Genomic DNA, 20,531 nt, shown 5'->3' with positions numbered 1-20,531 from the left:
ACAGCATTGACAACTTACATTTAATTTAAACAAGGCAGAAGGATTTATTGGGTACGCATTTCATAATCATTTCTATATTTCAACAAATTGATACAAACAGGATACAAAAAAAGATCATTGTTCAGACTTACATAACGATTCATCTTCACAGTGCACACCTAATTAACTGATTCCAGTTTGTGAGTGAAAAAGATCAAATATACTTGCACATAATTCAAACCAAAATGGTAAATTAGTCTACAGCACATGTACATTTATACAGTGACCATACTGTAGTCAGTAAGAAACGTTCCTAACTATGCCAACCTATTGCTGCATTAACGTTTGCTAACATCAGCCACAATTTGCAGAATACATTGGAACCTGTGGGGAAAAAGATTACTTAAAATGAAACATGGCTGTTACAAAAATATGACTTTCCCCATACTATGAACTGCACTGTATGTACAACTGATTTCAATAAAAGATAAATAAGAAAACTAAAACCGACAAGTCGATGCACATGTCCATCATTCCTGAAATAGAGTTGAACATTTCAGTGCGGCTGTCTCCACATATTTTTCTTGTGCAGCTGTCGACTTCAATCTCCTCTGCTTCGCTGTTTAAAATCAACAAAGGGCAGACATGGATATATGAAGATAGATGGAAACAATACGACTGGTAATAATGCATTAATCATACACACCTTAAGTCTGAATACTTTAAACCTCTGTGCTTTTTGAGTCTGCAGAAGACAGTTTTTCTGCAGAAGCATCCTGAAAAGTCATGTGAAATATGAGTGATGACAACAATACAAGAGTGAATGGAGATCTGTGTCACCATTGCTCAGCTCACTAAATAACAAACCTTGAGAGGAAGGCTCAGGTCCTTAGTATCAGAGCGTAACCCAGAAACGTCACCATTCTCCACTCCGTTTGGTTTCGGGGTGTGGAGTTCTACCGGGCTGTCTTCTCTCTCTTCAATGTGCAGCCGGCCGTCGCCTGCTGCAGACAGCTGAAGCTCCAAGCTCTCTGAATCACCTGAGTTGTTCAGCAGTTCAGAGCTGCTCTCACTTGGTGGAGCTTTCTTACCATCTGCAGGAGGCTGAGGCTCAGACTCATTTTCTTTGGTGCCCTTTTCCTCTTCCACATCATTGCTGTCTTCTCCAGACTTACGCTCATTTCCAGCTGCAGCTTCTTCTTGTGCAGGACAACTGTGTATCTCACTGTAGTTGGACTCTGCGTCCAGGTCCCTGGACTCAGAAGTGGGATATTCCAGAAGGACCGATTGCGGTGAAACTCCGAGGCTGCTGCTCTGTCTGGACAAAGAGCTGTGGCGAGGCTTATCCGGGGACCTGAAACTAAACCTCGGACCCGGTCTAGGACTATAGCTCTTGTGAAACTCAGAAAAGTTGGATTTCCAGGCCTTCCGGGATATCAGGCTTTGTCTCTTCAGGGAGCCATACCTACAATATGTTGTAATATAAGACATAAAGCAAGTCAATTATCCCTGAATTGAGACATTAACTAATTTAAAGTATTATTCTCCAAAAGAAATCTATCCGGAACCACTTTGTCTGTCAAACAAATATTGCAGCTATGGGCCCAAAATGCAGTTTAGTCCCAAAACATTCTTAGATATTGGCATGAAATGCTATTTGTAGCTGCAAAAATCAGCCCAGTTAGCATCAGTAGTTTGTGATGCTGAGAAGAGACAGTGTATGTTTTAAGAAGTTTAGCAGAACGTCAGTTGTCATGAGAAGATGATATCACTTTTTAAAAGAATAAAAAGAACAACTCACCGTTGCATTCCCTTCAAAGCAAACATTTTGTCCGGATGCTGTGCCTGCAGCTCCTTAATCACATTCTGTAGATCAAGGTTGAGCTGAAAGAGGAGAGAACTGGTCAAACAAAAACAAAACAATGTATATTATTAGTCTACTAAATTAAGAAAAACGTACTGCGCTCGTTTCCTTATAGAAGATGTCTCTTAAATTGGATAGAGCTGAGAAGACTGCCACAAAGCACCCGACACGGCTGAGAAAGAAATATAAAACCATAAATTAAAACATATGTAGACCCTTACATTTCATATAATGATACCAACATTATTCTAGCAAACCTTTCAAAGAGCACGGGCAGCTCTTCTTTTAACTCAGTGTTGATCGCTTCATAGACACTTTTGGCAGAATGCATCTCTTCTATCGCCTACAGAGTGAGAATGTAAGTTAATGAAGGTTGAAATGCACAGTTGCAAAAAGAGAAATGCATGCCATCATCAATAACCTTGTTGATCTTGATATCATCCCTCTTCTTAGCAGTCTGCAGTGCCTCCAGGTGGTGAAGGGAAGAGTCATAGTCGACCAATTTTCTTCCCCTCTTGGCAACTTTCTCCTATTGGATAAAACGATTAGACGATTAGATGACTAAAACATACTGTTGCATGCAGTAGTTATTCAATTAAGATGTAGTACGTCATACCATTGCACCTATAACTTTGTTGCTCTTGCTCCTATCTAAGCTACTCAAGGGATTGTGGGTCAGAATGAACATAAAAGCATGCAAGCTAGCATTCTGCAAATGATCACCAGATGCAGTAGCACCTCCTGGTTCTTTTGGAAGAGACATAATTTGAATTGGGACATCATAAATAGTATGGTAATATTGGAAAGCACAGATGGTGAGTGTGTGTGTGTACTTCTGTGTCTTTGTAGGGTTTTGTGTGTTTGCTCTCAGGCCTTTTGTCTGTCTGTGTATTCACTTCTGTTTGCTTGCATGCTTGCTTGCTTCCTCTTGTCTTACCCTGACATCTGGGAATTGGCTCACGTAGGACTCCATGGTGCGTACAGCCTGGTCTGATAGCTTCACCTCGAAGTCATTCCACAGGAGGTCCTCCCCCTTATTAAGAGGCACAGCATCAATATTGTATTAAAAATGTATGAAGAGAGGGCGAACGAAGAGGTTGTTTTCCTCGAGCTATGTGTAAATCCTTCTGCTTTGGGACTTGTAAAACACAAATGTGCAGTAGGAGAGCTGTAGTTTATCACTGATAATCGTACTGACCTCGACAATGGCTCCTAAATCTTCCTCTCCAGCCCAGTCAGTTTCATAAGCATCATACAGAGACTGGGAAAGGCGTCTTGAAGCTTCACGCATGTCTGTAAAAAGCAGACAGGTCCATGTGAGAGCTGCAGAGGACACGCGTGATGCATCTACAACATCTAAGCAAAAAGCATTTTCACCTCGAACTGAACTTATGTAGTTCCTCAGGTCCTTGTACATCCGGTTCCCATCAGTCTGCAAATAGACAAGAGGTGTGCATGATTGTCAGTCTTTAGATTTATGACTTTCATTGTGTTTGGTTCTCTGAGCATAAATCATCCCAATGTTAACATACACAGTAGAGAAAGCAGTGAACTGTTAAAATGACAGTCTTTTTTTATTTTTCCAATTGTTCAAACATTTTGATCTACTTTATTGTCCAAAACTAAAGCAGTAAATAACTCAATGATTCCTTTATCTCGTTCGGCGGGGGATGATTACCTGCTGGTCATTAAACTGTTGGAGAAAATGTTCGAAGTGTTCATCTCTGCTCTCCACTGTCTTCCCCAACTTCTGCAGTACCTTGAGAAAAAGCACATACCTCAAAGCAACTGCTACTGCATAGTAATAACTGGTTTCCTCGTGCAGACTGTTACCTTTTCTTTGCTTCTGCTCAGCTGTCTTTGGACTTTTTTAGCAAAGTCACCAGTGCTTCCTTTTGGAGTGGTGCTTTCGGACATACTTTGACTTTGACTTTGTTTATTCCTGAAAGATGAAGGTAAACAGAGAAGAAGGAATTGTTCTTTGGATCACATATTTAGCCAAATTAAGACTTTACATTTGTTCACCCTCTCCAACCTTCAGAGACGTTTGCATATCAAACACATCAAGACCACCCACTATTTGGTTTAATGTAAAACAACATACCTGCACAATTTACAGAGTTATCTTTAAATTAAGACCAATACTATAGGAGTAGTAGTGCAAGTGGTAGTACTAAAACATGCATAATAATATTCAAATCACAACACATTATACATATTAGTGTGTAGTGTATGTGTATATTGATTATACAACAGAGGTAACACAATATACATGGTCTTACTACTGGATGTAATTCATACAAATATGTGCATACATATTTTTTATAGTCCTATATTGTGAGAAATTCCTAAAGGTGTTTTAATGCTATAAATCCACTCTCGTAGTCTACCTCTGTGCTGCTGTAACGATTGACTCTTATGGGTTTTTCATAGTAGTATTTATAAGAGTATTTAAACTTAATGATATCAGAGGAGGTGGAAAAATGGGGAGTGTGAGGCATATCGGAATACTCTCTTTATATTCACCTCAGTGAGCAAAGAAGCAAGATAAATCCTGATGTTGCTGCAGGGGCTCTGGAGGCCTCTCAACAGTGTTGGAAAAAAGAATTCAGATCCTCTACTCAAGTAAAAGTACCACAATATAAGAATACTCCATTACAAGTAATACAAAGTCCTGCATTCAACACTTTACTCCAATATAATTTGGTTTTAAGTATGCAGCAGAATTGCTTATTTCAAAGTCGTACTATATATTTTATGTTAATTCACATTTAATAATTAATGCATGTATCTGTGTAGTAGTAGTTGCTTTGCAGATTAAGATGTTCATTAACAAAACACATGATAGTCTCATAAAATAGTATATATTGTTCAAGATGATACTATTTAATAGTATATAGTCTTTCAAATAAGCTTTACTGTGATCAACTACAATAAACAATATAATGCTGTGAACACATCAATGCATAGTTAATAATGCAGCATTATTTAATTTAATATTAAGACAACAGCTATTTTCTTTGTTACTAACAAGTAACACTTTTAATGCAGGGCTTTTATTGGAGTATTTTTACAGAAAGGTAATCATACTTTTACTTCTGAAAACGACCTTTAATTAGTAGAAGTATTAAGTAGTAGAACATGTAAACCTCTGCCATTAAGTTTAGGAGTGACGGAACAAATAAAATATGAACAAATAAATGAAAACAAATAAAAACCAAAATAGAAATGTTTTTCACATTTTATAAATAAATCAATGCCCACATTTATTTTTGATATTGTTTTTGTTACATTTGATGGCATGTTCATCTAATACGTTTTAGTAGGTTCTATCCTTAATATTCAGTGGCCCATGAACGCTCTCTCTCCCTCAGCTGTGGAACCGCTTTAATCCTCTCATAACTACAATACCCAGAGTTCCCCGCGGTCACGCCGCTCCCAGTAGAAAGGCACTGGCGAACTTTAGTCAGAGTGTTTATATTTCTGTTGGTGTGGGAGGAGTGGCCCTATGATTCACTCGGATCAGATTCCAGCTCTGCTCGCCGACCTGCAGGACATGATCATAGAGAGCACGCTGGTCAAATGTGCCGCCACCGACCTGGGCATCCAGTGGGCCGGCTGGGCTCTGGCTGCAGCCTTCAGAACCGAGAAGTTTTATGATTTGGCAGGTAAGTAATGAACACAAAAATACTGGCGAACACTTCACGTTGTGCAGCCTGACTTTTGATTCAGGACAGTTGTTGTGAGGTGAACTCGACTCGACAGAGAATCCCATTCCCTCGGGCTCTAGGTAGGCTACTTATTATAATTTAGCTGTGTGAGTTGTTATTTAATTCAAAACTGTAGCCATTATGAAACAAGCGTTATCTAAAGCAGCTTTGTTGTGAAACAGCCACAGAGCTCCTCCTCCATGTTAAGCGGATCCAATCAGCTCCACTTCACTGGTCCTGTGTCACCGCAGGGGCGTGGAGAGAGATCACAGGGCCCTCTTTTTAAAACAAAAAGGGGGCCCTCAATTATTATAGTTTTTTTGAGGGGCCCAATTAAGAATGGACTCAGCCGGTCTCCCCGCTAGTGATTACTGCTACCTGTCTCTCTTTTGCATTGGTAAAAATGAGAGTTCAAAAAAGTAAGAATTACTCTAATTCCATTCTTAATTTATTAATAATGTCCTCATCATGCATTGGTTCCCAAACGTTTTCACGTCCAAGACCCCATTTGATGAAAATGTTTCCCGCTTTGAAAAACCACTACGCTAGAGCTGAAACCAGAACCATTTTTTTTCAAGAAAAAATGATTCAGTTTGGAGGATTTTTTTCTTTTGCAAGAGTAAACTGAATATCTTTGGGTTTTGAACAGTGAGAAGCAGTGACAGGCTGTCATAGCTTTTTGTGATTAACATGTTTCCCCATTCTCTGACATCTTATAGATTTAGCCGATTAATCAATAATGAAAAAATTATAGATACAATCTGTCATCATAATCCTTGTTTTCAGTTTTTAAGAAGGTGATTCCTGACAAGTTCTCAACTTAAAAAGTTAAGTGTACGAACAATGACGAAGTTAGAGTTGACTGCAGGCTGACCACCAGATAATTATCTATTAATTTGTTACATATTGAACAAACAGTGGAGCTTACCTGGACAACAATGACTGATTTCTTTGTAACTTCCCAAGTGGATCACTTCGACACTCGTCTTTGACTCGTCCTCCACTCTGCGCTGTGCTCCTGGATATTTTACCCTTGAACTTTGGAACCAATTGTCTGCAGTATCCTGGGTAAAAGATTTATTGAACACGCCTTACTGTGCAACAAGCAGAGCCATTCGCCTTGCTCCGACCGCCCTGAGTCTGCAGCTTGTCGCTCTCTCTTTTCCTCCAGGATCTGGCACATTTATACTACTTGCCCACCTGAGTCGTGTCTGGGGAGGAGCCAGTCATGTCCGCCAGAAGGTGCAGACTGGGTTGGTGACAGCATGGGGACTACGGTAAGGCAGCGTTGACCACAGTGTCACCCCGTTGAATAAAACTCAAACCGTCAACACCGACACAGTTTGGTTACGGAGGGTCCTTGGCGAGTTCAGAGAAGGAGCTAATGAACGTGAAACCTTAACGTCAGGTTAATGAATAATACCGTTGGTTAATGTGAATGGGCATTAACCATGTCCTCTGCAGGCTGGGGACATTCCTCTTCATGCGGATCTTGAAGGACGGTCATGATCGCAGGTTCAACAATGTCAGAGACAGCCCGGGGACTTTCTTTATATATTGGACCGTTCAAGGTACTCGTGAAGCGGCGCAGATGCATTCCTCTTATTGCCATCGTCCTGAAACAACTCGGCACCCAAGTTGCCTTCTATAAATCACTGTCTAGTTTCTAGCTCTTATGCCTGTATTCTATAAAAGAGCAGTCTGCAAGTTGAACGTATTTAGTGCATGGTGGCTAAAGCAAGGCTAGTTGAAGATCATTTAATTGTTTTCCCCATTTCTCTCAGCCATGTGGGTATTCATGACCCTCCTGCCCACCCTCATGCTGAATAGTGAGAAACGGGACGCGCCTCTGGGAACGAGGGACTACATCGGCTGGACTGTATGGGGCCTCGGCTTTGCTACTGAAGCTATTGCTGACCAACAGAAGTGGCTTTTCAAGCGTGACCCAGAGAATACTGTAAGTGAATAGGCCGTGTGTTGTGCAACCCTTAATGCACCATTCAGTGTGTAATGACGGTCAAATTTATTTGTGTGGCTCCAGGGGAAATTCATCCAGAGTGGACTATGGGCTTACAGCAGACACCCAAACTATTTTGGGGAGATCCTGCAGTGGTCGGGGCTCTGGCTCTCAGCCTCGTCAGTGATGGAGGGGCCCCAGTACCTGAGTGTGGCGTCGCCTCTCTTCCTCTGGTTCCTGCTACGTTTCGTCAGCGGCATCCCCATCCTGGAGAAGCAGGCCCTGAGGAAGTGGGGCTCTGACCCAGGCTTCCAGGACTACATCAAGAACACTCCACTTCTGTGGCCATGGCCTAAATGTTGACGTTCAATTTTTTTCAATTGCTGTACCAATAAATGCCTCAACAGAACTGTTATTCTGTCAAATCAACTCAGACCTCACCTTTACGTAACAGCCTTGTTGTGTACGGTTTCTTTGTGAGAAGTCATGACTAAGAGCTAAATACGCGCATTGTGGTGAACATTAAAACACTACGTTTTAGTTTTACAGGTTGAGCATATGTCCAATGTGACGGGGGTTAAGATTCTCACGTGAGTTGTTAGAATAACAATGGTGTCTTAAACTGGTCGTTTTACAGCTGTGAAGGAGGCCATCTGTCAAACTGGAAACAGCAAGGTTTTGATGAAGCATAGGGCAGACGTCGACACCCGCCTCAGCACTGAGGTATGCTCCATCAAAACCGGAGCTGCATGGCTCATACAAACTCCCTTTACCCCCGTCAACGTTTGGCTTGAGGAAGCTATGGAACAGCACAAAGCATTTGACACAAGACGTTTTTTAAAGGTTCGAAATGTATTTGAAAAATTCCATGCATTTTAGAGCATGTACAACATTTGTACCAAGTTAATCAAATAATGTCACAACAACTTAACGGGCTGATCTCACAAAGAAATTGCCTTTTGCATGGGCCTGCTCAGACGTAGAGAAGCAAAAGTAGAGATTAAAGCCTGTGACATAAACCCGGCAAATAATCCTGATTATCACTGGCAGTGTTAAACAACTGCTGCAGGTGAAGATATTAAAATGTCCCATTTAAATTAATGTCAATTAACAAAAACCTCTCAGTCAAGCTCGCAGAAGATCCATACTTACATCTTATTACTGTTGTATGAAAAGGAAAGGGCAAGCAAGCTTGTAAACATTTACAATTCTATTTGAGGATGAAGACAAAACGGATTACAAACATAAAAATTAAAAAAAAAGGTTACTAGCAGTCACGTATTCAATTACAACCTAGAATGAAATGCTTGAGAATTAGTTATTCAACTTCTGAGTGACACATGAGTTGAAAAACTGTCTAAAGAAATCACTGTATTTAGAACCAGGTCACAATAAAACTGCATATAAAGTACATATTTTAACCTTCAAACATATTTCTCAAAAATAGTATTTAACAGTGCATTCCCATGTGTGAAGAGGTGAAAGTAGATGTCTTGTTAAACATTTAACTCTAAAAACACACAAGTGTGAACAGATAGGAAAAAAAGTTATCCTTTTACAAACACATAAAATCACCAAAACAAAACTATTGTAAAACACGAAAAACGGTTATAGAAGACTGGCGGTGTTTATAGCAATTTTGAAAGCGGTACGATAATACATGTTCTGCATAAATGCAAATGGTAAATGTATTGGTCGTTATTGTATCAAGAAAAGGTTTGTGTCGCTACTTTGGATTATTTCAGGAGTGGAGAAGCAAAGAATTTTCCTTGACGAGAGAATCCGACTGCCGGTTTGCTCTTGCTCCCAAATCTGCAACAAAGAGTTCACATAGTGGGAGTTAATTAAATTAAGGGCTTTTATCAAAATTTGAAAATAAGTTTTTTGAATAAGACAGTTGTTCTCGAGCTACTTGTAAGATCATTGGACCTCATGCAAGAACAAGTTAGTGTCATTGGTAGTTAACTTTCTAAAATAAAAGATTGATACTTAACGTCCGTGTATTAATACAATATATGAAACTTGTACAAGTGTACCACGTCTGGTTCAGCAAACACTCTGAACATCAGCCAACTGGTTAATTGAAAAGCGTAAACAGGATGAACTAGAACGGGCACTCGGTAGAGCGCATACCTTCGCATATCACAAGATTGGGCATTGAATTATGAACATTTTGGCATTAGTTGCATGCCAATTGGACAAAAATGTATCGTGCTATGGTAAAAAAAAAGATGTTGACCTTTCCATGACCTTGACCTTGACCCGATTGATCCCAAAATCTAATCAAATGGTCCCCGGATAATAACCAATCATCCCACCAAATTCCATGCGATTCAAGAAGATTTGACCTGTTCATGACCTTTGACCTTGACCCGATCAATCCCAAAATCTAATCAACTGGTCCCCGGATAATAAACAATCATCCCACCAAATTTCATGCGATTCGGTTCAATACTTTTTGAGTTTTGCGAATAACACGCATACAAATAAATAAATAAATACACGGCGATCAAAACATAACCTTCCGGCATTTTCAATGCGAAGGTAATGTTACGCGCGTGTTCACGAGAACTGTATATTAGCGTGACTAAGTCTATAATCTTTCACAGTGTCATCAGAAGAATTAAGAGTCTTGTTAAAGCGGCGAAATACATTGGCGAGAGTTCTTGCATGAGGCCCGTAGATTAAGGAAAAAACGGTGCAGACGGGGCGTGTGCTTGTGTTTACCTGGGCGTCAGAGAGGACTTCATGCGCTGAGACAAGGAGCTGGAGGAGGGCGTTTTATTCAGCTGCTGCTCTGGAGTCGTCAGAGGTCCCAGCATGCTCACTGCAACAGGACAGATATTACAATGATATATCAAAAAGCAAACAACTGTGCACAGACTCCCATGTAAACACGGCAGGAAAAAAAACACACAAAGTCTAGTGAGCTCGTACTTCTCTCGGGGGTGGCATAGCAGTTTGAATTCTCGATAATAAGGTGATCCAAGTTAGGCGCATAGCTTTCTGCCATCAAATACTGGCCCCAGTAATCTGCGGGCAGAGCCAACAGACGCTCCACAACCTGAACAGAGAAAGAGAGATCAGCAAGAATGCAAAAGATCGGGAATATTTCAGCGAGTTGCCTCATCCTGTCCCAACAGTGCTGAGCTGAATGCGTGCGTCATTGCCCCGGGCAAGACAGAGGGGGATTACTGAAAGAGTTTAGCGCAGTGTGATGATGTTCTGAAGTGAAGGATTATAAAGTATTTTGCATTTTGGTGGTCTCTGTATGTTGTTGTAGGTCACTCACTTATGAAGGTGGGTTAAATGTTGTTTTTTATAATTAGTGTGATAATTAAAAATCACAATTAGTTTTAGTTTCTATAAAAACAATTGTAAAAGAAATATATACATAAAAATGTCATCTAGACTTTGCAACTTGAGTTGTCTCACAGTAAACATTTTCATTGACAGAGAGTAAGTTATTCCCCCCCCCCCCCCCATTGTATTTGCTGCTGGCATTGTTTTAGGAAATGGCCATTCAATTAATTTACATTCTGTAATTAGTTCACTCAGCTAACTGATTATTGTCAGTTGCAGAGTCAAGAACTCCTGCTTTGCATTTTATTGCAGGGAATGGTGCACGTGTGTACAGCCACAGTGAGCGTTGGCTGAAGAGCTGCAGGTGACCAACTCCCTTTTCCACGCTCACAGCATGACATCAGACGGCGGTTGCTCATGACATGATGGAAACAAGGGCCGTTATTGGCTGGCTTCTTTATCAAAACAAAGTGTGTTAGCTGCCCGGTTAACAGAAACACCAGTTGGATTTCTGACAAGAAGCTACTTTAAAACAAGTGTTTGCTGCCCCCAGGATTCTGGGACATAGCACTGAATCACTCTGGCTGTTACAATCAGAACATCAACGTTCTACATTATTATACGAGTAAAGACGAAAATAGAGAAACATGATGTGCCATAGACATGCATCCTTCAGACTTACCCCGGGTTGTCGTTTGGTATCCTGTAGGATAGTCATCGGATCAGGGTTGGGAACGGCATGACCCACAATAGTTGGTCCAAACACTCGAGCCAAGTTACTGATGTTCATCTTTGTGTCCAAACTGACGGCAACTCTAGAAGATGTTATTAGATTCAATTATGTCTCTATACAACATTTAAAAGTGTAATTTAGCTAAAAATCAGGGGTAGGCCGTCGTAAGCATGTGATGGCTTAAACAACAGCAGCAAGTGTGCAAAAGACTTTTTTACGAAATACTAAAGAGCCGTCTCATTAGCCTGCCACTCTTTCACAGCATGTTATTTTCTTTTTGTTTAGTTTCATTATTTCCATTCCTCAGAAACTGTCCGATTGGCTGGTACTTGTTGCCTTCTTCGCAGAAATTGTTAAGTTTATTAGTGATGAAAGAGATTAGAGATAGAGTTGATGATTTCAACTTTGGTGTGGATGTTTTCATAAGGATGTAGCACTCCAATATATAATTACAATGTCCTAATTATGGGAGAACATTTTTCTTAACAAAATAAGCTATACATATTGCCTATGCTGAAAGAATAGAATTGCAGATCTGAAATTTACATTTTTATGTGGTGACATAATGGTAATGTTGAAATAGCACACTGATGAACACGAAACATTTTTAATGGCACTATAAAGCAAAACGGTTTCAGAGCCCTGGGTTAAATAAAAAAAAAAAACTGCCCTGTGTAAAGTTAGATAATGAGATGGATGCACATCATTGCCGAAAGCAATGAAAGCCAACCCAATTAAATTCAGATAAAGTCAAATAACTTGAACTAAGAATTTGAACAAATTTCAGCAATGAATTTGTCACATTAAAATACAAGATATCAAAGCAATGATTTGTTAACAGATGCATTAGGATAGGCATAGCTCTAATGAGGTATATTAGTATTATATTTAGTACTAACCGTTGAAGGTGAAGGACTAAGAAAGCCAGCGTGTCTCTGTTGGGCTGTGGCAGGTCACTGATGGTTTGGTACATCAGCGCTATGCTGTTGTCATCGTCTGAAACCTCTGAAAGGGAATCAATAACACAGTTTAGTTAGCAGAGCGAGGCCGTATGGATTAATTAGCAACTTAAAAGCAAATGTATTAGAGTCCATAAAAAAAAGGGTAAATCTCTTTTCTTTGTTCAAGCCAAATGCATGCCTGAGGTTTCCATCACTTCTCAAAATAAATGTAAAAAATTTAAATAGTTGCACAGCTACTAAAACCAGCATTTTTTTTCTAACCCCAGTCACACACGCACATACCGGCTGCCTCCATAAAAGTACGGTTGAGGCGGAAGGTGAGAAGAGGCTCCTTGAGGTTCCTCAGGAAGTCCTTGAGGAGGCCAGTGACGGCATTGATGTCGTCCACCTTGCTGAGCACAGGAACGGTTTTGCTGCGTAGGAACTTCTCCTTTAGCTCCTTCACTGTGCGATCTGCACCGGACAGGCGGTAGAGTCCAGCCTGAGAGGAAGAAATAGAAATATTAAAGATCATCATTCTGGACAGAGCCAGGCTCGCTGGTTTCCTCTGCTTCCAGTTTTTGTGCCAAGTTAATTGTCTCTTTTTTTAGCTTTGTACCGGGAGAAAAGAGTGGTATCAATCTTGAGAAAGTGAGACAGCAGTAAAACATAACATAGAAAGAACAGACCATCAGCACAGTCAGAAAGCAATCAAGACATTTGGAGCAATAATCTCTCAGGAACAGATTGTCAAATCTTAGTTACAGGTCTCTGTAGCAGCTTGAGGGAAAGACATTAAAAATAACTACTGGGGTGTAAAGCTTAACTAACTTTCACATTTCCTCGTGGCTTTCGGACAGGGAAACCCCACTCACCTCATGCAGGCCCCGTTGCTCGATCTCACTAACACAGTGGACTACGAGAAGTGGAATCATGGGTGAAGTGTTAGACACGTAGTCTGCAAGAACACCCTGGGAACAAACGAGAGATGGGGTAACCGGTCAGCACTGGGATACAATTCCAGAGTGGAAGTAAACAAGTGAAACATTTTCTTACACACCTCCCCAATTTTGATCGGTGTGGCGCCCAGGTTGGGGATGCATGGCAGAGGGCAGCGCTCGCGACACTCGGGGTGAGAGACCACCCTGCAGTCACGGCACTTCAGTGAAATCTTGCCAAACTTGATCCTTTTGCCACACGGTACGCACGATTCCGGCTTAATGACCTATAGACAGACAGTTACACTTTGTTTTGGAAAATAAACTCAAATGAATGCACTGCTTCATCATGTTTCTTTGCACACATCCCAGTTTATAAGAGTGGATAACAAGCTTCAGTGACAAGTTTTATCAAACTTATTGGCATTAAGCAGAAAATGTGAATGTGGTTTTTCTAGTCTGATTAAATGGCATTCGTACCGTTTTGGAGACAAACTCGTGAAGACGGACACCGCTGTGGCTCTGCGGAGTGCTGGGAGCCACTTTTCTCTCTCCCTCAGGTTTGCCAGGCTGCTTAAAGAGATCCTCAGACTTGACCGATTCAGAGTCCCACTCCATGGCAGCTGAGAAAAATAAATGTCAATGTGTTATCTGCCATGACCACTGCAGTTCTGGAAATAGTTAGTGTAAAATCACTGCTGCTGCATATTTATATTCAAGACACCCATAAAAGCACGAGCAGTCTCCTTTAATGACACAACATTTATATTTTGGATGCAGCACAACAGGGCCCAGTACAGCAGTTTGGTGAATGGTAAGCCTAGATTTCTCTTCTAAAATGCCATTGATGGATTCTATCCAAGATTTAAAAAATAGTCTCCTGCATAGTGAAGACAACATTTTCAGAGTGTAATTTTTATAGCAAAAAATTACAGTATAATTGCTAACAATAAAACAAATTACTTGTATCAAGTTAGGTGGATGAAAATAAACACGGTCATTTAAACGGGGTCACAATATATTAGCCTGGATTGGTTGACCCACATCTATCATAACCAAGCTTACTCTCATTATAACAAGAACCGTACCAGTCTTTCTCCTGCTGCGAGTCCAATAAGGAACACTCTCAATGGTAGAAACGGCCTCAACAGGTCCTCCGTTGACAGGGACAGTCACTGTGGTCTTTGTCACTAGGGTCTCATTTCCCTGTCCCAAATGAATAAAAAACAGTAAGAATAACATACAAACAGACTATGCCCAACAGTATAACGCTGTAAGAGCTGGTTACAGACTTGCAACAAAACATCTGCTTTTCCCTACCCGCTCTAAAATTCTGCCTGTTGATCGGGACCGTTTGGAGGCAACTGGTGGACCATCGACATGATTTCTCGAGGAGCGCTGAAATGAAGACAGCAGACATGACATCTGTATCTCCAGTGAAGATTAAGCCAATCTTTCAAACTAAAATGTTTTCAGAGAAATGGTGCTCATGCACTTATCATACCCGTTTCGCTCTTTTCTTGAGTCGCACTGTCCTCACATTGGAAGAGTCCCAGTCCTGTCACAGATCAACCACATCAAAATCATTGATACTGTATATGATGTAAATGTAACTCTACATGATACTAAAAAAAGCGAAGTACTTACAAGGGAGTCGTCGGTTTTGTCGTAGCTGATATCTGACAAGATGGAGGCGGACTCGTCTATCCTAGTCAATCTATCAGGAACATCAGAAGCCTGCGTCAAGCCTCTCAGCAACATTTCCCACACACTATATTGACACTTACTTTCCCCAAAAACATTTTCGAAATTTTTGTTTATATGTCATTTTATCTTTAAAAAATAGAGATGCATTTGAAAGCTCAGAGCGGATTAAATTTGTGCATTTCTGTGATGAATAGATGGGAGAGTAAATAAACAAGAAACTTGTAGTGTGCATTTTACCATATAGCTCCAGCAACAGCTAACAGGTTTTATTACCTTCGGCTGGTATTCAGGCTGGCTGCTGTCTGGGAGTTTGTGTTCAGGAAGGCAAGAGCTGAGCGTTGCTCGGCACTCAGCTTGATGCTGTTGGAGGATCCCTCACTAGTCAGGAGGTCCCGGATCAACTGAATTTGACGGTCCTGTAATATAGAAATGCAGGTAAGCACAAATGAGACTCCTTTTACCAGGTGAATTAACAGAAGACTAAATCAACATATGTCAACAAACAAGGGGCTGCATTTGATCCAACGTACCAACTTCTCACAGTCAGCCTCAGCTTTCTGTCTGCGCCTGATCTCGACATCGACTTGGTTGCGAGCATGTTTCAGTTTGACCTCCAAGGCACCCCTCTCCGTCTGTGCTTTGGTAAGCACCTCTTTGCAAGAGCCCAGGTCTTGCTCTGCCCTCAGCCATTTGCGCCGACAGTCATCAAAGTTCTGTGCCAGCTGGATGAAGTCTGGGAAAGAGGATGCACATAGTACCATGACAGACATCTGTGTCGGAACCTACGTCTCAAAAGATAGACAGTTAACATAAACCCAGGAATTATAAAGTACTTACTGGGTTCAATATTCTCATTGAGAAGGTCAACTTGCGTCCTCAACTGATCATATAGATACTGGAGGCTGTGCACAGCAGTCTGCATGACGGTCTACAACTGAAGTCCCTGCAAAGAGAGACATTACGTACAGTTAATTCATAGAACAAGGGTTCTACATAGATTGGGCTGGTGCATGACTCTTTTCCACGTAGCAAGACAATGCCTGCGCAGCACCTTGGTGCAAACTCTTTCTAATGCTGGGTTGGAAGCAAGAGAAATCATGGCAGTGAGTGGACATAAATCCAAAAGCTCCCTTCAAAGCTACTGGACACAAACTCTCAATGAAAGACAGCGTTGGAGTCATATCCTCGCTGGAGAAGGCACCGAGCCACCAGCAAAGAGAGCAAGAGTGGTCGGAAGCGATATCATCAGAGACGAAGGGGACATGAGAAACATTTTCCACGAATGCACAATTAATGGAGATAAACAAACTTTAATGTTTAAATTAAAATATTATTGTATAGCAAGTGTCCCATGAGATGGTCTGAGATCTGTTGCATAGCAACAGCCTCACACACAGGGACTATTTGCCAGGGCCGCCTGTTAAACCGCAAAACCCTCGGGCCCAACAACACCCTTGAACAGGACATTATTGACGATACAGTACTGCCTCGAGTACCTTATTGCTTAAATATAAACCGCATTATAAGCTACTCAGAGGCTCATGTAAATACCATGAGTTAATCCTCAAGTCGTATTTAGTTCAGCAGTTTCTTGTATTTCTGTTCAAGCTAGCGTTTGTTTAATTTCCAACTTTACCGTTATTACTCGAAAAAACAACATGGCGGTTATTTTAGCTCACATGCTAGCAAAGATTAGCTAGCAACTGTTACTTACCGTTTAGGTTTCTGGAGAAAAAAACCTGTCGGTGGTGTTTCACGCCTAAATCTTCTTTTTCGTTTTTAGCGACTATCTTGTCGTACCTTCGTCCACATCCTTCCGCAGACACAACTACAATGAGCGCGTTGCATTTCAAATTTTGCCGCTAGCCAATGAGCGACGACTACTGCGCTGACGTCAGGATTGAGGGAAGAAAATAACTTCCGAGTGGGTGTTTTTCGAAATAAAACGTCGCAGCCACTGAAAGGCACACAAATACAGAAATGCGAAAAGAAATACCAGAAATATTAAATAATATTTTGGTTAAGAAATACAATGTTAGAAAGTAGCCAACAATCATATAAACCAACTGAATCAGGAATCAATGAGAAGAACGTAACGTAAGACTTCCGGTCAAAACTTTCAAAATACACTCCATAGTGGCGAATAAACGGATCTTTCTTTGAATGAGTGGAAAAATAACGACTATGCAGAAGGTATAGCCTGTTACACGGAGTAAAGCTTACAGTATCAGTTTTGTGACTGAGAGGTTGTTTTGCATCTGGCACCAAAGCAGCAAGCATAAAACAAATATTTTTAATGATCACCATGTCACTATTTTTTTTATTATCAATTAAGCTTCATGACAATGCATGAACATAAGTGATCTTTATATGAACAATTTCTTTATAATTTGAAATCCATCTAGTTTTCATCCATTGATATAATACAGGCCACTTATACCTGGACGTGTGCATGACGACATATGGTGTTGAAATGTTTCCAGTATGTCATTGAAGGTTCTTTGGAAATTAAGGCACTGCAGCATTGCACCTCCTCCGAATTAATATACGTGTATTATTGTGTTATTGCATACACCACACGAGTATGTAGGCTGCCTATGATAGTCTACTTTTACACTAAGATACGTTTCTAATCATTGTATCAATGAAATTAAAATATTGCGCTTCGTAATCATGGCACCAAAATACAAATACTCACGTGTAAAAGTGATTGTTAAATATTTGTAAATATGTTGTACAAATTGGGAATGCTGGATCAGTAGATGTCGCATAAGCCTCCCAAGCCTCCTGTCTGAGCCAATCAATAGTTTTCATCAGATTGAAGAATACAAAATAAATGTGATGACTGAACGAGAGTCACCCGTGCAGAGAGAGAGAGAGAGAGAGAGAGAGAGAGAGAGAGAGAGAGAGAGAGAGAGAGAGAGAGAGAGAGAGAGAGAGAGAGAGAGAGAGAGAGAGAGAGAGAGAGAGAGAGAGAGAGAGAGACACCGACCACCAGCTCAGTGAGGACAAACTTGCAAGAAGCAGAGCATGCAGAAAAAGCTCTGCAAGACAACAGTGCAGCTACTCGACGCGTTTTGAAGCTACAGAGGCAGCAGAGCTTGTTGCGGATTAATATGATTGCCACAACTCAACAAAACATTACCACGGAGCCGGTATGTGTGTTTAAAAAAAAATGTTTTTTCTATCCCTACTTAGTTTCCCCCCGATTCAGACCAGTGTGTGTGCGTCCGTGCATGCGTGCGTGTATATGTGTGTAATCTCTGATGTGCAGTGGAGAATTCCTCATGTCTACCCACAAAACGATGATCATCAATTAGTGTTTTAGTCATTTCGCCCACTAAGACTTTCCAGTGAATATTCATCACCTGGACAGCCTTGACTGCGGTGCAGGCTAATGTGGTAACTCGACGTCTACAGACTTTTATACCATGATATCTGCATCAGTGTCCCCCCCCCCCCCCCCAGTATAATAATCACAGATCTGTCCCAGCAGAAACATGTCCCCTCCAGCTTGGACGTGCACAGTGACAACGAGACTCAAAGCTACAGCCTGCACTGTATGATTGATTATCCCTCTGCTGTGTAGGTGTATTGTCATTGAACAAAGACTAGGAGCCAATACATCCACTGTTTGTGTTTTTGCTCACACTGTTAACACTCATTGATTATGCCAAATGATGGCTGTAATGAAATATCTATCATGTAAATTATTCTTTAATGCAGCTCTCCCATTTAATTGTAAATGACATGCTTATATATGCTCCAATGGGACCTTTTCTGGTTTATTTAATCAACGTCACACTTTAAAAAAAAATGATTTGCATGACTTATCATGCAGCTTTGAATCAAACTTTCCTGTGCTGCATCAGCCAGTGTCCAACAATGTGACTCTGCTGCTGTTTCTCTAAAGTGCTGTGCAACAATTTAAAACCTTGCTCAGTGAGCTCTCCTAAATACAAAATCTCAAAGAACTGTCATCCTTCTTGGGTAAGATTTGTAATCATGAGCTGATTAGTGCACAGCTGCCCTGTTGGAGAAAATGTGTGAGAGACGATGGAGCAGTTAAATGATGTCTAATTGGTATGCAATATGAGCATATTGATGTTTGACATGGAGTGTCGCACTAACCTTTAGTTTATTCTACTCATGGGGAAGGGTCCGTGTGATAATACTGCAGCAGTATTGTCTCCTTGAAAGGGGGTCACACACGGCTGCGGGGGCTGATAAACAATCCATTACCTGCAAATGTCGCAACATTTAACGGTACAGCCTCGAATCAATGTTCTTTACACTTTAAGGTATTCAACGAGGTTACGATTGTCGCTCTCCATTTATGAGAAGATGCTATGATTTATGGCATCATTTGAGTTGCTACTTGTTTAATACGTCTGTGTGTCACAGTATTAGACGCTCCATGAAACAGTGGAAGCAAAGAGCGTCAACATAAATGACGTGTCACCACTCTGTCAAATATGAAAGCCACAAATTATGTGCCAGGAATACATAATGTACTGGTTCATTTAATCCCTATAGCAAGAAATGTATACTAATAATTTAATTAGTTGTTTTTCAAAGTCAATATTGTTTAATATTCACCCTCAGCACTGATGAAGTAACAATATAAGCAAGTGTATACGTGTATGTATAATGAACGTATTATACATCTATTCATTATTATGAGAGTATTTCTGAAGAGTCTCAGCCAAGTGACACATGTTGTATCGTTCTTTCACTGAAACACAACATCATGTCAACTGCAGCTCTCCCTAAGGGCTTTTACTGATGCTGCTGGTTTATTAAAGGCAGGAACTGAGTCGCTGGACATACTGAGGAAAAGCTCCCTCATACCCTTTTGTACAGTCATTTTCTTATGCATGATGGAGAGCATAAAAAGAGTCAAACAGCCTGGCCTTGGGGCGGCTCAGTGGGCTAGAGGGGGGTAAGAGGGTCGCAGCAACCGCAGGGTTGGGGGTGCTCTCTCCCCCCATATTAATTGCAAGTGTGTCCGAGCAAGGGCACTGCACCCCAGTTGCCCCCCTTCAGGCGCGCGCAGCACAGCCCTCCTTAATAACTAAGGATGGGTTAAATGCAGAGAACTAATTTCCCCTTGGGGATTAATAAAAGTGTATATTCTATTCTTGCAGCGCTAGAAGCGAAAGCAGAAGGTCTTTCATTTCACAAAAGCTTGTGCTGCATTGTCTGGCAATAGTCTCGACGAGGGCAAATCATCTGCCCAGTTAGTCTTATATGGTGTCCCTACCATTCACTTTTGATTTTTTGATAAACACAAAGGCAGAAGTAGTGGCACAGTGAGTGGCGAGCACAGAAATGTGTCTGGCTGTGATGAAAGATAACCTAGATGGGAATCGATATTGAGCTGTAGTATCTTATTACTT

General features: G+C 40.9%; 3 protein-coding genes across 4 annotated transcripts; 1 reads left to right on the top strand and 2 right to left on the bottom strand.

Annotated features, from left to right (window-relative positions):
* On the bottom strand, positions 1–3,760 carry bin2a (bridging integrator 2a). 2 transcript variants are annotated; one of them, XM_056423452.1, is made up of 12 exons: positions 3,677–3,760; positions 3,522–3,602; positions 3,221–3,275; positions 3,042–3,136; positions 2,781–2,876; positions 2,265–2,372; positions 2,101–2,186; positions 1,940–2,015; positions 1,781–1,863; positions 847–1,444; positions 686–755; positions 1–598 (listed from the first exon to the last, which is right to left on the bottom strand). In XM_056423452.1, exons 1-11 carry the CDS (start codon positions 3,758–3,760, stop codon positions 702–704), a joined length of 1,416 nt encoding a protein of 471 aa, XP_056279427.1. In that variant the 3' UTR covers positions 1–598; positions 686–701. The 2 variants fall into 2 exon arrangements, with proteins under 2 accessions (XP_056279427.1, XP_056279428.1); XM_056423453.1 differs by having other exon boundaries at positions 1–593.
* A 1,553-nt stretch (positions 3,761–5,313) lies between these two features.
* si:ch211-210c8.6 (uncharacterized) lies at positions 5,314–7,919 on the top strand. The gene is made up of 5 exons (XM_056423067.1): positions 5,314–5,511; positions 6,725–6,830; positions 7,018–7,124; positions 7,338–7,510; positions 7,595–7,919. Exons 1-5 carry the CDS (start codon positions 5,352–5,354, stop codon positions 7,871–7,873), a joined length of 825 nt encoding a protein of 274 aa, XP_056279042.1. The 5' UTR covers positions 5,314–5,351; the 3' UTR covers positions 7,874–7,919.
* Positions 7,920–8,127: 208 nt separating this feature from the next.
* On the bottom strand, positions 8,128–16,929 carry racgap1 (Rac GTPase activating protein 1). The gene is made up of 17 exons (XM_056423065.1): positions 16,847–16,929; positions 15,970–16,075; positions 15,663–15,865; positions 15,406–15,548; positions 15,073–15,142; positions 14,930–14,983; positions 14,746–14,823; positions 14,514–14,631; positions 13,906–14,048; positions 13,548–13,712; positions 13,363–13,458; positions 12,791–12,989; positions 12,446–12,551; positions 11,496–11,628; positions 10,448–10,574; positions 10,238–10,337; positions 8,128–9,322 (listed from the first exon to the last, which is right to left on the bottom strand). Exons 2-17 carry the CDS (start codon positions 16,052–16,054, stop codon positions 9,247–9,249), a joined length of 1,896 nt encoding a protein of 631 aa, XP_056279040.1. The 5' UTR covers positions 16,055–16,075; positions 16,847–16,929; the 3' UTR covers positions 8,128–9,246.
* Positions 16,930–20,531: the final 3,602 nt, after the last annotated feature.

The sequence above is a fragment of the Pseudoliparis swirei genome, chromosome 9 (genome assembly GCF_029220125.1).
Source record: "Pseudoliparis swirei isolate HS2019 ecotype Mariana Trench chromosome 9, NWPU_hadal_v1, whole genome shotgun sequence".
Lineage (NCBI taxonomy): Eukaryota > Metazoa > Chordata > Actinopteri > Perciformes > Liparidae > Pseudoliparis > Pseudoliparis swirei.
The sequence above is the reverse complement of the archived record's forward strand: the minus strand, read 5'-3'. Positions and strand labels throughout refer to the sequence as shown.